At 40.4% G+C, this 20303-nt stretch overlaps 2 protein-coding genes across 3 annotated transcripts in view; one reads left to right on the top strand and one right to left on the bottom strand.

Moving 5' to 3' along the window:
* Positions 1-6997: 6997 nt before the first annotated feature.
* LOC112847916 (zinc finger protein 271) lies at positions 6998-18822 on the top strand. 2 transcript variants are annotated; one of them, XM_025910520.1, is made up of 4 exons: positions 6998-7050; positions 8462-8592; positions 15951-16547; positions 17220-18822. In XM_025910520.1, exons 2-4 carry the CDS (start codon positions 8575-8577, stop codon positions 17784-17786), a joined length of 1182 nt encoding a protein of 393 aa, XP_025766305.1. In that variant the 5' UTR covers positions 6998-7050; positions 8462-8574; the 3' UTR covers positions 17787-18822. The 2 variants fall into 2 exon arrangements, 1 of the variants encoding a protein (XP_025766305.1); XR_003221752.1 differs by lacking the exon at positions 6998-7050 and adding an exon at positions 8918-10202 and having other exon boundaries at positions 7093-8592.
* Positions 9324-20303, bottom strand: part of LOC102080698 (zinc finger protein 14) — a 49560-nt gene continuing 38580 nt past the window's right edge. The window contains exon 4 of the mRNA XM_025910517.1: positions 9324-9633. Within this exon, the coding sequence (XP_025766302.1) occupies positions 9556-9633 (78 nt within the window). The 3' untranslated portion in view covers positions 9324-9555. The remainder of the gene's footprint in view (positions 9634-20303) is intronic.

Genomic DNA, 20303 nt, shown 5'->3' with positions numbered 1-20303 from the left:
CTATATGCAGTAAAAACTATGCAAGACTGGATGAGCTGTGGGACCGTCAAATGAAGGCTGATTTTCCAGAATGTATTCGTAGTGAGCAGTTTGCTTTGTCCAAAGAAAATTAGCAGTTTATGAAGTCAGTGATGGAGTCCCTTAAGGTGGTTGACGGTTATTATACCATTGTCTTACCTTTCAGGTGCAATTTGTTAAAAATACCAAATAATAAGAAGGCTGTAGAACAGCGAACTATGAGCCTTAAAGTGAAGTTTATCAGGGATGATTTGTTTCATGCCAAGTATACCAGTTTTATGAGTGATATTATTTCCAAAGGGCATACAGAGAAGGTGCCTGCTGAAGAATTGGATCGCTGTGATGGAGGGTTGTGGTACATTCCACATTATGCGGTGTATCACCCACAGAAGAAGTTGCGAGTTGTCTTTGATTATGGTGCTTCATTTCACGGAGTGTCTCTGAATGGACAGCTTCTGCAAACGCCCAGTTCTTACTAGCTTGCTAACTGGGGTCATAACTAGGTTCCGTAAAGAGCCTGTTGTGCTCATGGCAGATATTGAATCCATGTTTTATCAGGTCATAGTACAAAAAGAAGACTCAGATCTGTTAAGGTTTCTGTGGTGGCCAGATGGAGATCATACTCAGGATCTGGTGGAATACAGAACGAAAGTACACCTGTTCGGAGTCACCTCGTCTCCAAGTTATGCAGGTTTTGCCTTGAGGAAAAGTGCAGAGGATAACAGAGATCATTTCAGACTAGAAGTTGTCAATAATGTTCTACATAATTTTTATGTGGATGATTGCCTTACCTCTGTTGGTTCTGAAGAGGAGGCAGTGTTGCTCCATCAAGAACTTGTTGCTCTTTGTGCTAAAGGAGGCACAAAGTTCACCAAATGGATTAGCAATAGAAGAGCAGTACTCGCTGCCATACCTCAACAGGAACGATCCAAGGAGGTTAAGGATTTTGATTACGATAGCGACTTCTTGCCAGTAGAGAGAGCACTAGGTGTGCAGTGAATTATCCAATCAGATACATTCAAGTTTAAGATCACAATTAAAGACAAACGGATATTGTCCTTTGTGAGCTCGATCTATGACCCCTTGGGGGTTTTGGCACCTGTTGTGTTTTCTGTTAAGTTAATCCTTCAAAAACTGTGCAGAAATCATTGAGGATGTGTTGCCAATTACTGTTGGACAAGAATGGTAAATGGCTGTATTTGTATAGCGCTTTACTAGTCCCTAAGGACCCCAAAGCACTTTACACATCCAGTCATCCACCCATTCACACGTACATTCACACACCGGTGATGGCAAGCTACATTGTAGCCACAGCCGCCTTGGAGCGCACTGACAGAGGCGTCCCAGTTTGATAAAAATCACATAATATTTATGACTCTCCTGCTTCCTGTTGAAGACACACTTTAGTGATGGGCCTGTCCAAACAACCAGCCTTTGTTTTAATACGAAGCTGACGTACCAGTCCTTTACCATCAAACACTGCTTCCACAACCCTTCCAGTTACCCAAGAATCATCAACAGAATTATCAACAATAACCACATCCCCAGGAATCGGCTCTTCAGGTTATTTTGTTGCTTTAATTAATTTATTATTAACAACAATATAAAATTATGCACAAAAGGAATTACTAATGTAAAAAAAAGTGGTTTTATTTATATATGTTTATATATAAATATATACGGTGGCCCCTAGAGACAAAGCACGTACAAACTCCAAAACACATTTCTAGCATGAACTGAACTTCCCAAACAGAGCTACCTAGATCACTTAAATTACACAATTGAAAGCATATGTGTATTGTTCGTGTATTTATATACAAACACTCATATATATTCAAATAATTTAAAAAAAATGTTCATTTACCTGTTACTACCACACATCAAATCCGGTCGTTGGTACTTCCTGGCTTGTGTAGCCACTAGGTAACATAAGCTCAACACTGCGCCGAGCATCCTGGAGCACTTCTGTTGTGTTTTGTACGTGCTTCTGAGTTTTTACGTGTTTTGGAGTTTGTATGTGCTTTGTCTCTAGGGGCCACCGTAAATATACTTTTAGTTATTCACTCCACATAAAATGTAATAAATAAATCATATAATACAAAAACCAACTATTCACATTTCAGCTTTTTCCTTTTAAACAAATTTAAAGTGAAACAACACAAAACACTGCAAACCACAACACAATGAAATATAAATTAAAATATGAAAACAAAAAGAAGATGCATATTCTCTGTCATATGGGCCTGCATGAATAAACTTTCTGAATCCTTTATCATCTGCAACTGAAACAGTTGTGGATGATTACTATACCTTTCTAATGTGACGTTGTTGTCCCTGGCTCTCTTTCTCTCTCTCTCCCTCCCGCTCTGTTCCTGTGCTACTGTGAGTGTAACTACCGCCCCTCCCCCCTCTGCCCAGTGCAAAGCACAAGGCTCGCGTGCGGAGTGAAGCGGGAAAAAGTGCGAGAGAGGGTGAGAGAAAGGAAAAAACAAAACAAAACCCACGGCTCGTGATAAGGAGCCGGCTCGCGTCGTTCACGTCAAAGATCCGGCTCTAAGAGCCATTTTGTTCACGACCGACACATCACTACTAGCCACAGATCCAGAAGGCTGAGTTCGACCATAGCTGGACTGGCCATTGGGCATACCGGTCATTTGCCCGGTTGTTTTTGTTTTTTTTTTTTATTTGTAACGATATAAACAATGAAAGTTGGTGGATTGGCTGGTTTGGATGCTGGCAGATGTGTAAAAATAACTCAGTTGTTTGGTGGTGGCAATGGCGGAGCTTCCACTGAGGCCAGCAGGTGGATGAGCGAAAGGGAATGCAGGAGGAGGAGAGATCCAAGGTGGTCGCCGGTCTGAGCGTCAGGTGAACTGAACTTCAGTTATGTCATAACTTAAGTTATGACCTGCAGTCTATCTGGGTCAGATATAAACCAAGTTTAGGTGGAGTTTATTTTCGTTGTGCTGACTTTTTAGTCAGTTACAATAACTCGTACTGCGTACTAGCTAGCATGATGGAGTTTCTATACAGCTGGGTGGGTGCTATGATGTTACCTCCGGCAGAACCAGGCTCAGGGAGGGGCGGGGCCATCTGCTGTGACTGGTTGGGGTGAGAGAAGGAAAACAGGATAAAGACATGCTGTGGAAGAGAGACAGAGATTAATAACAGATATGATTCGATGCAGAGAGGTCTGTTAACACATAGTGAGTGAGAAAGGTGACTGGAAAGGAAAAACTCAATGCATCATATGGTATATATGGTATATAGCCTGTATTTGTATAGCGCTTTACTAGTCCCTAAGGACCTCAAAGCGCTTTACACATCCAGTCATCCACCCATTCACACACACATTCACACACTGGGAATCCCCCAGCAGCCTACGTCTATTGCAGCATAACTAAGGGAGGATTCAGGGTCACCTGGTCCAGCCCTAACTATATGCTTTAGCAAAAAGGAAAGTTTTAACCCTAATCTAAAAAGTAGAGATAGTGTCTGTCTCCTGAATCCAAACTGGAAGCTGGTTCCACAGAAGAGGGGCCTGAAAACTGAAGGCTCTGCCTCCCATTCTACTTTTAAATACTCTAGGAACAACAAATAAGCCTGCAGAGCGAGAGCGAAGTGCTCTAATAGGGTGATATGGTACTACAAGGTCATTAAGATAAGATGGGGCCTGATTATTTAAGACCTTGTATGTGAGGAGCAGGATTTTGAATTCAATTCTGGATTTAACAGGAAGCCAATGAAGGGAAGCCAAAACAGGAGAAATATGCTCTCTCTTTCTAGTCCCTGTCAGGACTCTTGCTGCAGCATTTTGGATTAGCTGAAGGCTTTTCAGCAAGGTAAAATTATTAACAAGATGATCGACCTCTGTTGGAGTAGCGTTCAGATAGCTGCTCTGCTCTATGTTGGTACAGGGCATTGAAGATGATAACAGTGGGTGGATTATATTCTTAAACTTAGTTACAGCACTTTCAGAAAGACATCTACTGTGATAAAGTCTACTCTCCACTGCTGTGTAATCAATTATTGTAAATGTAAATGTTATCAGGAAATGATCAGACAGCAGAGGGTTTTCAGGAAACACTGTTAAATGTTCAGTTTCTATGCCATATGTTAAAACAAGATCTAGAGTGTGATTAAAGTGGTGGGTGGGTTCTTTTACAACATATCAGTCATTATGATGAGAATACGCCCTTTATTACGCATTTCGTATCGAGCTACAAATGAACAGTGTCAATGGAAAATTGTACTTAGTAGTCAGTATAAGCTTTAATTTAATGATATAAGTTTGCATATGATAGAATACTGTATGTTGACCTTTTGATGACTTAGACTGTTGTCCACTACAAGACTGTTTTATAAATTCTTTCTCACAGGGATAATAGCTGAACAAGCAGGAAGAGGAGAGCTGGACACTTTTATCTGCGCTCTCTAACAAGAAGAGGGGCCGCGTCCTTCCGAATCTCACAACACACACACACATACACCTGAACCACTCTTATCTTCACTCCCTACGCACTAACATTCCTCTGCCTATGAATAGACGTATTCACTGTTGTATTACTGTTGTATATAAATAAAGACAAGTGCAAGAACAGAGCGCGCATCACAGGGCCCCCACTCTGGTGTGAGTGTTCTTGTAATCGCCCTTGTATACAAGTAAATGGTGCAACGTCTGTGTGTTTCTACCCTTAGACTCTTAGCTGAAGAAGTGTCTTTAGAATAAATCTCTCGACAAACAGTTTGTCCCGTACTTTAGCTAGAATGAAAAAGACACAAAGCTAGATTTATTCTGTCTTTATGCTGCACAGCTGCTTCTTCTTCTCTCATCCCCCCTCCCTCCCCTGTTGTTACTTCAATCTGCATCATTACTCATCAAAATGCCACTTTAGACCCTAAAAAGGGCTGTCTCCGTGGAGTGAACTCTGCAAAAGCCGGTCTGAAACTTATCGCAAACACTTTACGTTGCTTAGCCACAAACTTTTGTAGAAGCTTGGCAATTAATGGTAATTTGAAGACTGGTCTGTAGCTGCTCCAAAGAGAGGGGTCTAGCTGAGATTTTTTTTTTTTTTAATGGAAGAATAGCAGCCTTTTTAAAATAAACTGGAACTATACCAGACGCCAGTGAAGAGTTGATTAGAGTGAGCATAGATGAACCAATACCCTGGAAGACATTTTTGAATAATGATGCAGATACAATGTCAAGTGGACAAGAGGATGCTTTCAATGAATTCACTAGTTTTACCAGCTCAGGTAATGAAACTGGAGCGACAGTATCCAGAATGACCGGCCGTGATGGGGTGGAGATCGACATAACAGGTGCTGAATATTAAAAAAATTCATTCTTACATTATTAATCTTTGCAAGCAAAAAAAAGGGAAATTGTCACAGTTCTCGTTAGATGAAAAAGTGGCTGCGGGTAGAGCAGGAGTAACAATGTCACTAATGGTGTTGAATAGCACCATTACCTCTGCTCTTTGTAACCAAGTGTGAGAAACGGGCAGCCCTTGCATCTCCGATAGCACTATTAAAAGAAGCTAAAAGGTCCTTTGGGTAGAGGAGATAAACATTTACTCAATAGCTGCACACGAGCGTCCCCCGGAGATGAACATTTAGATGAGTTTTCCTCATCTTGACCGTCTCCAGTTAGTCCAGAATGCTGCAGCAAGGCTTTTAACCAAGACACAAAAAAGAGAGCACATTACACTAGTTTTACATTCATTACACCGGCTTCCAGTACATTTTAAAATCTTGGTACTGACTTTTAAAGCTTTGACTTGTGATGTCCCTGCTTACAATTCTGATCTTTTAGCACTCCAAGCTCCCTCACACAGCCTGAGATCATCTAATCAAAGGCTGTTGTATGGCGTTATTTTTGTGCCATGTAAAAACAAAACAAAACTGAGCACACGTAAAAAAAATTTGCAGGTGCAAGTGTTGCATTTTGAGGAGAAATTTATTTTGAGCGAAGAAAAGCTACATTTGAGTGAACAAAATTCATTGCTAGTATTTTATTTTAGTAGACACTCAAACTTACAATAGGGGTTTGGAAGAGAATTGAACAAATATTTAGAATATAATCTGATCAATTTTGGACCAGTCTACAGGATCTCCATATTTTAGACTTGATGGATAGCATTAACAACCTGCTGGCTGCAAATAAACATGTTCAGTTCCACATGATTATTATCAGACAAAAAGAAAACATATCACATATCACTGCGTATAGAAAACTATTTCTGTTTTCTATATGCATTCACTGCAAAAAGAGCAGCCTTACCTAATGTCCATCATACTGTTACTCATTTTATTCATTTTTTCAAAAATGAAGGCATGTAGCCTTCAGTAATAGTAATAAATCACACAGCAATAGTACATTCACGTAGTTGTAAAAACCATGACAATATATTAAGTAATCCAAAGTATTCAAAATACGTCACTCTCATTGAGTAACTTAACGGAATACGTTACAAAATACATTTTGGGGCATGTAATCTGTAATCTGTTGTGGAATAAATTTTAGAAGTAACCTTCTCAACATCTGCAACCTCATTGCAAAGTTTTACACCTGGAATATCAGTTTGTTCCTGATGGCTGTCAGATTCTCCACTCATTTAGCCAAGATTCTGTTCAATTGTGTTATAATCAAATCATCTTTCCCCAATATAATGTCCACTCATCTAATTTACATGTCAATGTTGACAACATCACTCTCTGTGAGCAGATCAGGAAGAAGGGGGCGGAGCAAAGTGTGTTAGCAGGAGAGGAGTCGAGCAGAGAGAGCTGCTTTTACATGAAACGGGAGTACAGTAGTGAACTTAGAGGAGAGAAACAAACTAAAGTATCGATCATATACCACTACCAACGTCCTGATCGATACGTGCATCGATCTGCCCACCCTTGTCTCCTGGATCGTAGCTGAGATCAGCGTGAACCACGTGGGTCTCTGCTCCCTGATCTGTTTCCTGTGTTTGGAAAGAGTTCCAGCTTCATCACGGAGTTTCTCTCGGTTTGTGGGCTCATCTAAAGGTAAGCACCGAGCTAACTTTACTGTGAGTTCAGTTCATGTTGAGTTTAGCTCCTGAATGAGGTCTTCTGCTGCTCTCCTCGGTGTCTGTTCACAGTTTATTGTGAACACATTGAGAGAAGAGTGAGAGAGTGTTTGGAGAAAAACACCAACTAATCATTAGCTCAGCATGCTGGGAGAAGTTGAGCGTTTGCTGGCAGAAAGTTGGAGCAGAAAAGTCTTTTCATTGTCCCTGCAGCTGTTTTTCTGCATGCACCAAACCTCTACAGCCTCATTTCTATTTAAGTGATAACAGGAAATCAGAGCGATCTGCTGCAGTATCAGGGTCACAATAAACTTTATTGTCCAGCTGCTGTGGATGAACACATGAGAGGAAGTGAACTCCTACAAAGTCTCATTTTAATGAGTCTGGCTGCTGTAAAGTGATGTTAACAAAAACTAATGAAACACAGATGAAAGTAAACAGTGTTCATATTTGAAAGCACAGAGAATAAAAATATATTGTGGAGGTTAATGTGCAGCTCTTGGTGATTTGGGAGACGAAGAATGTGTGAGGACTAGAAAAGTTATACAAAACCTTTGCCATCAAATGTTATGGGGACTGTAATTAATATTAGATTACTTTGATTGTTAATTGCATACTGACTGATATAAAATAAAATAAATAGAAAAGTTATAAATTGACATTAAGAGTTGTTTGTGCAGAGTTAGTGGAAGGCCGCATGCAGGAATGAGGGAGTGTAAGTAGGGCAAGGTCGAATAACAGCAGCTCTCACAGACAGCGTTATCAGTTCACTGCTTCAGTGTCTTCACGAAAACTTTAGAGAGTTTTAGTTTGTGCCTGTTTGCAGGGATCAAGTGAACCATGACATGGTCTGAGAATCCTGGTGCAGTGTGGGATGATGACCCTCTTACTATCAGCTCACCTTCAGTTTTTCAGATGTTTTCTCCAGTTTGTGTACAAACTGCCACAAAGTTATAATGAAGCACCAAACTGCAGTTACTCAGTCAGTGGAGGTTCAGTAGTGCAGTTTCTCACCACTGTTGTTAACTGGAGGCTGACACACTGACTGAAGACATTTAGTCTGAGTAGATTTGAACTTTCCTTCTTGTTATTTCCATCTTGCTTTGACTGCAGCTGTAACAACACTGATTCCAGCAGGATTTGTAAAAAGCATTTTAACAGACACACAAAGCTGGACAGCTTTTGTTCTGAGGGTTTGGAGAGAGTCTGTCTCTGTGTGTGTCTGCATTCACTTTGTTCCTCTAACAGAAAATCAATGTGCAGATGTTGATTCTTGCAGTGACTGTTGTTCTTCAGCCTGTAGAAACCATCCTGCAGCTGCTGGAACAAATGAATCTTCTAAATGTTGCTTTTCTCTGGTTTGTGTTTGCTCTGCTTCTTTTTGTCAGAGATCAAATACACATAAATATTCTTTTGTGTCCCAGCTGATCAGCAGCAGGAGAGTCTGACGGAGGAACATTTTCAGCCATTTGGACTCAGCTCAGCCACTACAGAGGAAACAATGAGCTCAACACAGACGGTGAGGAAGAAATGTTGAACCTGTGGTCAAGTTACAAGAAAATACAAAGATCACATTTTATCAGGACACTGAAATAAAATAAAATCAGCTGCACTCGTAATTTTTCATACAGTATATTTTTTTCCCCAATGAGCAAAATATTTTCCTTATTGTCATTTTTATTACAGAGTTTCAATTATATTCAATTTTATTTATATAGCGCCAAATCACAACAGCAGTCACCTCAATGCGCTTTATATTGTACAGTAAATCGTACATTAGTAAAAAAGTTTGTTTCACGACTGCATTTCACTCACTGTCTCTGTTTGTATCTCTGTCACTGCAGGACCAACATAGAGAGAGAAGTCAGCGCTCTCAGGAGGCCGACAAACCTCACAGAAGAAAGGGAGAGAAAAAATACATCTGTGATGAGTGTGGGAAGGATTTTACTCAGAACTCCAGCCTGAAATATCATCGGCTCATCCACACTGGGGAGAGACCGTTCACCTGTGACTTGTGTGGAAAGTCTTTTATCAAGGCCGGAAGCTTGAAAACACACCAACTCATCCACAGTGGAGTTAAACCATACAGCTGTGATCAGTGTGGCAAAGCTTTTGCTCGCAGTAGCTACTTAAAGAGTCATCAAGTTACCCACTCTGGAATTAAGGCTTACAGCTGTGACATTTGTGGAAAAACTTTCAGCCATCGAGGGTATCGAAATATTCACCAACGCATCCACACCAGACATGATGTTTACTGCTGTGATCAGTGTGGGAAACTATTTGTAACAGACACACAGTTACAACATCACATGTTTACCCACACCGAGGAGAGACCTTATAAATGTGACAAGTGTGAGAAGACGTTTAAAGCTCCACATTACCTGAGAGTCCACCAACAGATCCACTCCAATAAGAAATTGTACAAGTGCAGTTACTGTGTCCCAGCTGATCAGCAGGAGGAGAGTCTGATGGAGGAACATTTTCAGCCATTTGGACTCAGCTCAGCCACTACAGAGGAAACAATGAGCTCAACACAGACGGTGAGGAAGAAATGTTGAACCTGTGGTCAAGTAACAAGAAAATACAAAGATCACATTTTATCAGGACACTGAAATAAAATAAAATCAGCTGCACTTATCATTTTTCATACGATATTTTTTTTCCCCAATGAGGAATTCATTTTTCATATTTTTACATTTTTATTTCTGTCACAGTTCTGGGTCCTTGTGACCCAGCGTTTTGAGTTTTAGTTTATTTTGATGTTTATGGTTTGTTTAAGTTCATTCAGTTATCTAAGTTCATTTGTTATTCCCCTTGTGTCTTCTACCCCTCTGTTTTAGTCTCCTTCATGTGTTTCATGTCTTTGTGTCTTATGTTGTGAAGTTCATGTTCTCATGTCTGCGTCTCATTATGTTTCCTGTTTTATTTTGAAGAGGTCCTATGTTCCCGTGTTCTGTGTTACACTTCCCTTGTGATCATGTCTTATGTTCATGTGTGTCAGCTGTTTCCCTATGTGTTCATACTTCCCTCATTAGCCTCATGTGTGTATTTAGTCCGTGTGTTTTCATTCATTCCTTGTCGGGTCGTCTGCTCGTCCACACCATGGGCCCGTTCTTCGTACCTCGCTAAGTAAGTTAGCCGGATTTGAATGTTGACGATTTCGCGTGATCTTGGATCGTTCGGTTCTCCGAAGCTCATCTGGGACTTGCTGTCATAGCAACAGATCCGTAAGCGTAAACCTGCTCGGGAGCAGGTTTACTTTATGTAAACAGGATTAGATCGCCGCCACTCAGGTATGTCCGCTGAAGTTATATGAAAGCAACAGCGATATTTCGCCACTGTTTTACCATAAATAAATATTATCAATGTAACTAAAGATAATGCAGTATTTGATTCTTTTATTGATTTCATACAGATACATACAGGTCATTTCCGAAAAAAAGGGAAATGTACTATTAATCATGCTATTACATGTAGTAGATCATGTCAGATGTAATTCATATTTTAGAGTAGTAATAGTAAATTACTACGTGCAATCAAGATGACAGACCACGACTATAAAAGCGAAGGTGGATTTGGGAAGTCTGTCGCAGCCATGTCCTGTCCGTTTGTACGCGAGCAAGGAAGGTGCAAGATTGATAAGGAGAGTTTCCAGAATTCAGCGTATATTGCGGGATAGACAGGATCCTTTAGCTCAGCGCGACGGTGTGCTCATAGAGAGATATCGATTCTCCCGTGAGGGTATTATTTTCTCTCTCTCTCTCTCTCTCTCTCTCTCTCTCTCTCTCTCTCTATATATATATACTTACTGTACTGTATATACTTACTCCCGACTTACTGTGCATGCTTCAGTCACCCCTTGCATGGGAACAGGTAAAAGTGATGGAGTGTTATGTCAAACTACACACAAAAAAACCCCACAATGTCAATAAATGTCACAGTACAAAAAGGGGTGTGACGAGGGGGTGCAGGACCACCACCTGTCTTTATTTGCTCTGCCCTTTTCTTGGTTGCTGTTATAAACAAACAAACAGATTATTCCAGGGTCTCTTGTCATAGACTAAAAGCAATATAAGTGATAAATATTACCATTCTGTAGAATATTCTTATATTTCACTTTTACTTTTTCCCATGTTCTAGTGGGTCCTGTTGTGGCTCTAATGTGAAAGAGGATATGATGTAATATAATATAATGTGGAATAAAATAATATCACATGATATAATGTAATATCATGGATCACTTACGAGTTTAATTTGTCAGCAACTTTCTGCCAGCCCTCTCTCCTTGCTTTTGCAGCCTTTGCAGTGTTCCCCTGCGTTTTAATTAAACTCTGAAACTCCTGATATCCCTCAATCAAGAGTTCTTGCTCTGCTGCCGTGAAATACTGTGCGCGCTCCTTCGACATCTTCGCCGACCAATCACAGGGTTGCCGATCAATGTTTCTACTATCGATGCGTAGCCCCTTTTAAGCCACCCAGTGATCTCAGATTACTTCATCCAGCTATACTAATCGTCAACAACAGGTGTGTTCGGGGAACCAGATTAGCGAGCTCAAAGTTAGCGCGATGATTTGATCTTGGATGTGTCATTTGATCTTGGATGTAGTAAGCGAGGTACGAAGAACGGGCCCCATGTCTTCAGGAATCCGTGTCAGTTTATGTTTCATGGTTTTTTCATGCTTTTGTTTTAATTCATCCAGTTTAGGTTATTATTTAGCTTCACCCATGCCCTTTGTTTGTATTCATTAGTGATGGGTAGATGAGGCCTCCTGAAGCATTTCAGCACATTTCCCAAACTGTATCGATACTGTGTCGACAGTGTTGTTGTTTTGCTCCATACTGACACCTGCCGGACCTTAAATATCATTGCAGGAAACTTTCTTGAGACTCACAACAGACACTGATTCAATGACCTAGTCATACTTGTACACACTGTAAGGTATTGTACTTTCCATGGAATCATTTTATATCTTTTGGTGGTGGTCAGAGGGCCCGGTGGCACCAGTGTCCAGCAGCCTCGCTCTGTCAGTGCACCCCAGGCAGCTGTGGCAGCTGTGTTAAAGCGACACACGCACCGATACAGGTTTCGCTCTGTGAGCTTGATATATGCACTGGTGCATCAGTGTTGCTGGAACCATCACTAGTATTTATTTTGCCAGCCTTGATAAACTGCTCGTTTTCTGTTAATCCACATAAAGTTTCATAGTTTTGGTGTGCACTTGAGACCTTTTTCGCAACACATACAGTCTCCCCCAGCCAGACTGTGACAATTTTGGTTTGTTCCAAGTAGAGCTGGGCGATATAAGATTTTTTCATATCACGATATGTTTTTTTCATTTCAGGCGATAACGATATATATCACGATATAAGCCAAATAACTATATTTGTAAGATTTAAATGTGCCGTTGCTCACAAGTAAAATGTGAAATAATCAGCAGCTTGTTTTGATTTAAATATTTATTTCCCATAATTAGGGATGGGTATTGAAACCCGGTTCTTGTTGAGAACCGGTTCCCACTGTTTCAATTCCTTGGAATCGTTTGCCATTTTTGCAAACGATTCCCTTATCGATTCCAGTCACCCCGAATGACGTCACCACGTTGCGGAGCATCATTTACCTGGCAGGGCGCCTAAGCGGCTCAAACGCTCAAAAGTTTGGTTATACTTTACGAGAAGTGATGACAACAGGGCAACTTGCAATACTTGCAAAGTAGATATTTCATTTAAAGGAGGAAACACTACGAATATGCAAAAGCATTTGCTCACAAAACACGCGATAACCTTAAATGAATGTCGTGTTTTTAATTCCGCTCCGGACTCGTGAATCTCAGCCCAGCAGCAGCGGTAACGTTTGCACGTCCTCTCCCGTTAATGCGGCAGGTAAATAATCAACTAACAGTGCATATTATGTTAGCGCGATCTGCTTTATTACAAAACCTGCCATTACTGTGCATTTAGGTGACCGTGATGAGAGAGACAGACAGAGTCTGGCTGGCAGTTCTCACTGCAGTCTACCGGTAGCGTCTCCTTTCAGGCCAGGATAGACGAATGTCACCGAGCAGCGACTAAGTTTGTGGTCAAAGGCTTGCACCCATTTGCCACAGCAGATGCCCCCGATTTTCGGTAAGTGAATGTGTTTAATTGTAGGCAGGGACATTACTGGATATTCTTGTGTAATTGCTACAGAATAATTTATGTTATACTTTGTTATTGCTACAGAAGAATATTTATTTTATTATTTTACATTTACAATTTTTTTTCCTGGGGACCCTGTGACACCCCATTGAAGAGCCGCAGGCTGTGGATCTCTTAAGATCTCACTGTTGGGTTTGTAAGGCCATGTTACTCCTAAATTTCTATCTTGTTCAAAGAGAAGATATAAAACAAAGTTCTAAGCTAATCGACCTTAGTGTTCTCCTTTTTTAAAAAGAATCGATAAGAGAATCGATAAAGAATCGAATCGTTAAACAGAATCGAAAATGGAATCGGAATCGTTAAAATCTTATCAATACCCATCCCTACCCATAATAAGTTCAACAGGGCAGATGTACTTAAAGAACATCAGGCTTCAGTTTCAGATAAATAAAGGCAAATATTGCAAACTACACAAAAGGCAGCCGCTAAAGCGTTTAAGTTTCAAAACAGAAAAAACAAAACAGACCACTAAATTGTCAATTCCACTTAGAAACAAAATTTTAATTCTAAAAATAAATCTTAGTTTGTTTTACAGAAGAACAGACAAAATTGACTAACTTTTGTCAATATCAAATAAACTGAGAACTAAAAGGAAATTCTCAATCTCTCCTTGTTGTATAGCTTAGCTCAGGGGTGGGCAATCTCAGTCCACGAGGGCCGGTGTCCCTGCAGGTTTTAGATCTCACCTTTGGTCAACACACCTGAATCACATGATTAGTTCGTTACCAGGCCTCTGGAGAACTTCAGGACATGTTGAGGAGCTAATTTAGCCATTTAAATCAGCTGTGTTGGTTTGAGGACACATCTAAAACCTGCAGGGACACCGGCCCTCGTGGACTGAGATTGCCCACCCCTGGCTTAGGTTTTCAAACAGTTTTAACAGTTACTTTAGTGCAGAGGTTCCCAAAGTGTGGGGCCCGCCCCCTAGGGGGGCGCAGAGCCATTGCAGGGGGGGCGCGGTATGAAAAGAAAAAAAAGAAAAAAAAGAAAGCTTGGACACTGCTAACACGGGGCTCCCACACAAACGCAAAGCAGGAGATGAAGCATCGCCAAATATGTTTCCAAACCAACTTCCTTCCAAGCCAAAGACTAGAAAATATGGTGAAGCATATCTTCCCTTTGGCTTCACCTGCACAAGTGCCAAGGTAGGTCTCCCCTGCAGAATTAGTTTTCCTGCGTCGGGAGCAGCGCTGGGCTCTCCAAATCACGGACAAACAGGATCCCACATTCTTGATTTTTAGTTCACAAACACTTGTTGTAATGACTAACTACTCCTGACATTTTGGACATGTTAGCTCTTTATGCAGTAAAGTTACAGTGGGATACAAATAATATCAGGCTGATCCTTCCGTAATTTGTTCCCCCGGTTCAAATCACGGACAAACAGTATCCCACAGCTGTTTATGTGTTTAAACCCATTTTGCACAGAGAGACATTTTTTGAAAAATGTATTGACAGCAATGTTGAAAATTATTACACAGGAAAAAAACAACTACACGTAAAATAATTACACCGTGACGGCTCTGCCTTTCTAAATGCAGGGACAGTAACTGCGTGTGTATATGTAAGTGTGTAAAACCTGAAGATAGTCAGATTAACAGTAACAGTATTTTGTCTCTATCTGCTATTCTGCAATTCATCTCATGTAAACAATAACGTGGCGCACAGCGTGACGTGAAAAGAGGCACATACCTTTGACGTTGCGTGACGAACTCTGTAATCCTCGTCCACATGTAAACGCAAAAAAAGGAGTTTTAAATCTCCGTTTTCGGTGAATCGCAACGCCGTTTACGTGTTGATGAAAAGCCCAAACGCATAGAAACAGCTGAGTTTTCAAAAATACCCGTGTAGGTGTGGACGTAGCGTAAAAGAGTTAGTAGTATATTTTATTACTACCTGTAATTTATTGCCGTTTACTTGTATTTGCTTAATTGTTTACTAAATGTTTGAGGTGTGAAATAAACCGCAATGGAGCAAAAAATGTGTGTGTGTGGTTGGAGGATGTGTTTGTGCGGTGGGGGGACGCGAACATTTTTCTTGTAAAACAAAGGGGGGCCTGGCAAAAAAAGTTTGGGAACCACTGCTTTAGTCTGACAAAAGCCGAATGACGAATTAGCGCTTTCAGTCAGAGATTGAGCATGCACCGCTTTATTGTATTTCCAGACTTGCTTTCGGCACAATTTACAGTGCGCGCTACTCTGTTTTTTGTCAGACTTGAAATAGCCGAAATACCTTCACACTACGGAACTTCTGTGGCCCTTCTGTTCGACAAGCTCTCCGGCACTGGAACCATCATCGGTTTTTTCTTCGGTAACCTTCGCTCACGCTCTCGGTTGATTTTTCTCTAGTCGGCAAACTCATTTCCTCCATTACCCGGGCAGCCCGGCTGGCTGCTTCCCAAACAAATACACATGTGCGCCTTGGCACTTGTGCTGTACGTAAGAAGTCACGTGACGTGACGCTGCAGCTGTGATTGGTTCGGCTCTGCGCTACTTAATTTGGATTGGCTGTTCTTTTTTTTTCTTTTAAGAGGACAAGAGAGATGAGGTCTATCGCAATAGTTAAATTTTTCTATCGAGAAAAAGTTATTTCGCAATACATATCGTTATCGTTTTATCGCCCAGCTCTAGTTCCAAGACTGCGTTTCATTCACTGTCTCTGTTTGTATCTCTGTCACTGCAGGACCAACATGAAGCGAGACGTCAGCGCTCTCAGGAGGCCGACAAACCTCACAGAAGAAAGGGAGAGAAAAAATACAGCTGTGATGAGTGTGGAAAGGATTTTACTCAAAAGACTAACCTGAAACTTCATCAATTCATCCACAGTGGAGTTAAACCATACAGCTGTGAGTTGTGTGGAAAGTCTTTTACCCGGCTTGGAAGCTTAAAAACACACCAACTCATCCACAGTGGAGTTAAACCATACAGCTGTGATAAGTGTGGTAAAGCTTTTGTTCTCAGAGGCAACTTACGGCGTCATCAAGTTACCCACTCTGGAATTAAGGCTTACAGCTGTGACATTTGTGGAAAAACCTTTAGCCAGCTAGGGTATCGACATATTCACCTGCGCATCCACACTAGACATGATGTTTACTGCTGTGGTCAGTGTGGGAAACTGTTTACAACAGATGCCCAGTTACAGCACCACATGCTTACCCACACCGAGGAGAGACCTTATAAATGTGACCTGTGTGATAAGGCTTTTAAAGAGCCACGTTCCCTGAGAAGACACGAACAGATCCACAGCAGAAAGAAACTCTACAAGTGCAGTTACTGTGAAGTATGTATTTATATTTTTATCTTGTTATTTTAGCCTGGCTGTTTGGAACAACTCTGCTTATTCAGTTGTGTTAGCATGTTAGCAATTCCCCTGCATGTAAAGGCAGCGCTGCATGAGTTTCAGCTCTTATTTCACTCTTTCGTTGCTCAGCTTAGTTCTCCACACTCTGGACTCTCTACTCGGTTCAGATGGTTTTCCTGCTGCTCTGCACAGTCAGCAACTTACCCAGTTATCCATGTGTCTGTGATGCTTCGTGAACTTTAATGTTCCATCCATGACCCGTTAAACCTGCAGTAGCTTTTCTTTGAAATCTAAGTTCAGTGAGGCTAACTGCCATGCTGAAGAAAACAGATGGTGGAGGCTGCCAGTATACCCTTCACACCATTTCTCTGCCTTTAAGGTGCAGGTAGCTGTTACAATAATCTCCTGAACTATAGGTATCACCACTCAGACAACATCACCATGGAGGTATAGAAAGAGAAGAAGTCAAAGCAGAAGCAGATTTTTTCTCCCACAAAGTCCCAAGCTTTCAAACTGTTGCAACATCTCCCTCTATATCTGTATGTCTCTGAGCTTCTGTACTTGTATGTCATTAAAATGGTTATTAAACAAAACAGAATAAAAATGTTGAAGGAATTCCCTGACTTAAACTGTCTTTGTGTCTTTGTTTAGAAGCAGAGCGACACAGATGGATCCAGTTCTCAACCCTGTCGTCACTGTGGTGGTGGGAAAATGTTTCGTTGTGACTTTTGTGGAAAAACTTTAAGTAATCGAGAGAGCCTAAAAGTACATCAACGTAGACACACTGGAGACAAAATGAACTACTGCAAAGAGTGTGGGAAAGGCTTCCCCACATCAAATGCTTTAAAAAAACACGAACTCTGTCACAGTGGGGTTAAAAAGCACATCTGTGACCAGTGTGGGTCATCTTTCAAAACTGCAGATGATCTTAAAGTGCATAAACGAGTCCACACAGGAGAGAAACCATACAAGTGCAGACACTGTGACACAAGCTTCTCACGGTCAGGTCATCGTAATGTTCATGAACGTACACACATTAAAGGGAACTTCAGCTGTGACCACTGTGACAAAAGCTTCAAGAATTTCAGTTCGTACTCCAAACATAAACGATCTCACGCTGTAAATAAACTGTTTCACTGTTACCAATGTGCAAAAACATTCACTTCCTTATCTGCTCTGTGCAAACATCAACGTGATCATCAGAGGTGGGTAGAGTAGCCAAAAATTGTACTCAAATAATAGTAGCACTACCTCAACATAGTTTTACTCAAGTAAAAGTAAAACATAGCTGTCCAAGAAATTACTCAAGTAAGAGTAAGAAAGTATTTAGGATGTACTTGATGTGCTACTTGAGTACTGAGTAACTGATCATAATATCTGATTTAATGTTTAAAAATGAGATAACGAGATAGGGAAAATTATAAAGTTTAGTGGAACTTTTGGTACTTTAAAGACCAAAAAGGAAAAAAAAAACTACATATAAATAACATAATTACATGATTAAAATTCAAAAATACAAAATAATCAATCTAAGCAAAAATACCTTTCAAGTCATTATTAAACTTCTCCAAATAGCACAACAGGAAATACAAAATAAATAAAATAATACACTATGTTTTTATATAGTGAGAAAGAGGGATTATGCAAATGGATAACAAACAGCCATTAAAGTTCATCATACATCGAGAATAGTAGACAAATCAACAATACACCTCTTCCAATTAATGGCTAATTAACATTATTCCGAACACAGTCCAAAACATTCAATAAGCCACATCATTGTCTACTGTCCATCTACTGTTTACTATCATAACCAAGTGGCTAACAAAGGTAAACAGAATGCCCAAATGGTTGATTCTGTTTATCTGGATGTAGCGTTTTCAGTTGGAGAAATGTTTCATCACTCATCCAAGTGACTTCTTCAGTCTCAGCTGACTGCAATCTTATAAATGGTAAATTTGCATAATGACTGAAAGAGCCCACTGAATGAACAATGATCTCAGCAGACAGAATATCATGAAAACAGCAAACCTAATGTACAAACAAGAAGTCTCAGTGACATAACCAGTAGGTTTGCATCTGTCTCATGTATTTTGCTTAAAACACGTTTATTGTTCATTCACTTAATTTATTCACGCTGAGTAGAGTAGGCAGCATTTTTAGTCAGGAGTAGTGTAGTGATATTTCATAATAATACTACTTAAGTAAAAGTACAGTGTAGTAAAACTGGTGTGGTAAATGTAATTAGTTATTACCCACCTCTAGTAATCATGCAGGACTGAAATGATTGTTGGTGATTTCAGACTTCAGATGGAATCTCCTGTAAAGAGTGTCAACTGATGTCACACTTGGATTTGATGAGGTAGCTCTGATTTCTGGACCTGCAGTGAATAATCCTCAATGTTAAAGTTATGAAGCTGCAAAGTATTTCCCTCTTCCTGATTTTTGTTTGCCACAGTTAACTGCTAAAGATAATTTTAAAAAAAATGTTTTCATGTATTAAGGGAAAGAAAAAAAAGTATTTGGTCCCTTCTCCAAGCAGTTTGAATAAATCACCTTAAAGTTTAATTTTTCTTCTTTTTTCCCTTCACTGTGTTTCTTTCTGTTTCTGTTGTCTGTGTTCATTTGAAGGGCTTTCATGAGCTTCTTATGTACCTACAGGTACAAATAAACTCACCTGAACCTGAACTTTTGTTGATTAAATTGACCACATAGTAGTTCCTATTAGTTTTTAGCTTTCTGACTTTTCTTATAGATTCTATGTCACGTCTATGTCTGTGTAAACCTCGTCTATTTGGCTACACTGAGAGGGAACCTGTTAGGGTTTAAAATGGATAATGTTAAGGTTCAAAAATGTTGAGGAGGAATCCATAAATAAGCACTGATCCGGGCGTGTGCAATTAGACGGCATTTTAATGAATACACATGTGTGAGTCCGACCGCTGTGCAGATTTCAGCGTCGAACTAAACTTACAATAATTAGACAAAGGTTTTATAGGGTTGGCAGTCTTCCTGTTACCAGGCAGACTTAAACAAAGCATACGTCACTCCAAAACCACAATGACTTTTAACATAGTTTAAAACAGAACATCTTCTTCGGGTCGAAGCCAGGTGCTTCCTCTCAGCCCGCCTTCGCTGTCGCTTATCTTCTGGGACATCTGGTGTACTTCCTGGAACAGACTACCACGTACGCACCCAAACTTTGCAGTTATAAACTCTTACCTAAATGAGTCGATCTAATATGTGTGTGCGTGCACGTGCGGGGGTGCGTGCGTGCTGTGTACTGCGTACGTGTCGTGACCTCTCTTACTATATGTGTCTGTATGTGTGTCTCGCCCTTACATGCTCTCTCATCTCACCCGTTGCACTTCTGACCTGTCACCAGAACAGAGGCTCATCCTTACATGTAATACCCTAACTGGAACTATATATGTAATCTACTGAATAAATGTTTTAATCAAAAGCCTCTACTAAAAGCTTAATACAGTTTCATATCCTACTCACAGTAGTTGCACTCAGCGTCTGCTTTCAGTTTCACTTCTGCAAAAGCATGTAACTTCCTGTCAGCCTGCACTCAGTCTCTCACCCACTGAAGTCTGAACTTCAGTGTAAGAATATAAAAACATTCAAAAGCCTTTAAAATTATAGATTCAACTCAACAATTTAAAGTGGTTCTTCTGGACTTGTAATAAAGACTGATATAATACCCATATATTTGAACACCTGAATGCATCT

This window comes from Oreochromis niloticus, linkage group LG9, assembly GCF_001858045.2.
Source record: "Oreochromis niloticus isolate F11D_XX linkage group LG9, O_niloticus_UMD_NMBU, whole genome shotgun sequence".
Classification (NCBI taxonomy): Eukaryota; Metazoa; Chordata; class Actinopteri; order Cichliformes; family Cichlidae; genus Oreochromis; species Oreochromis niloticus.
Note: the sequence above shows the minus strand (reverse complement) of the source record. Positions and strands in the feature narration are given on the sequence as shown.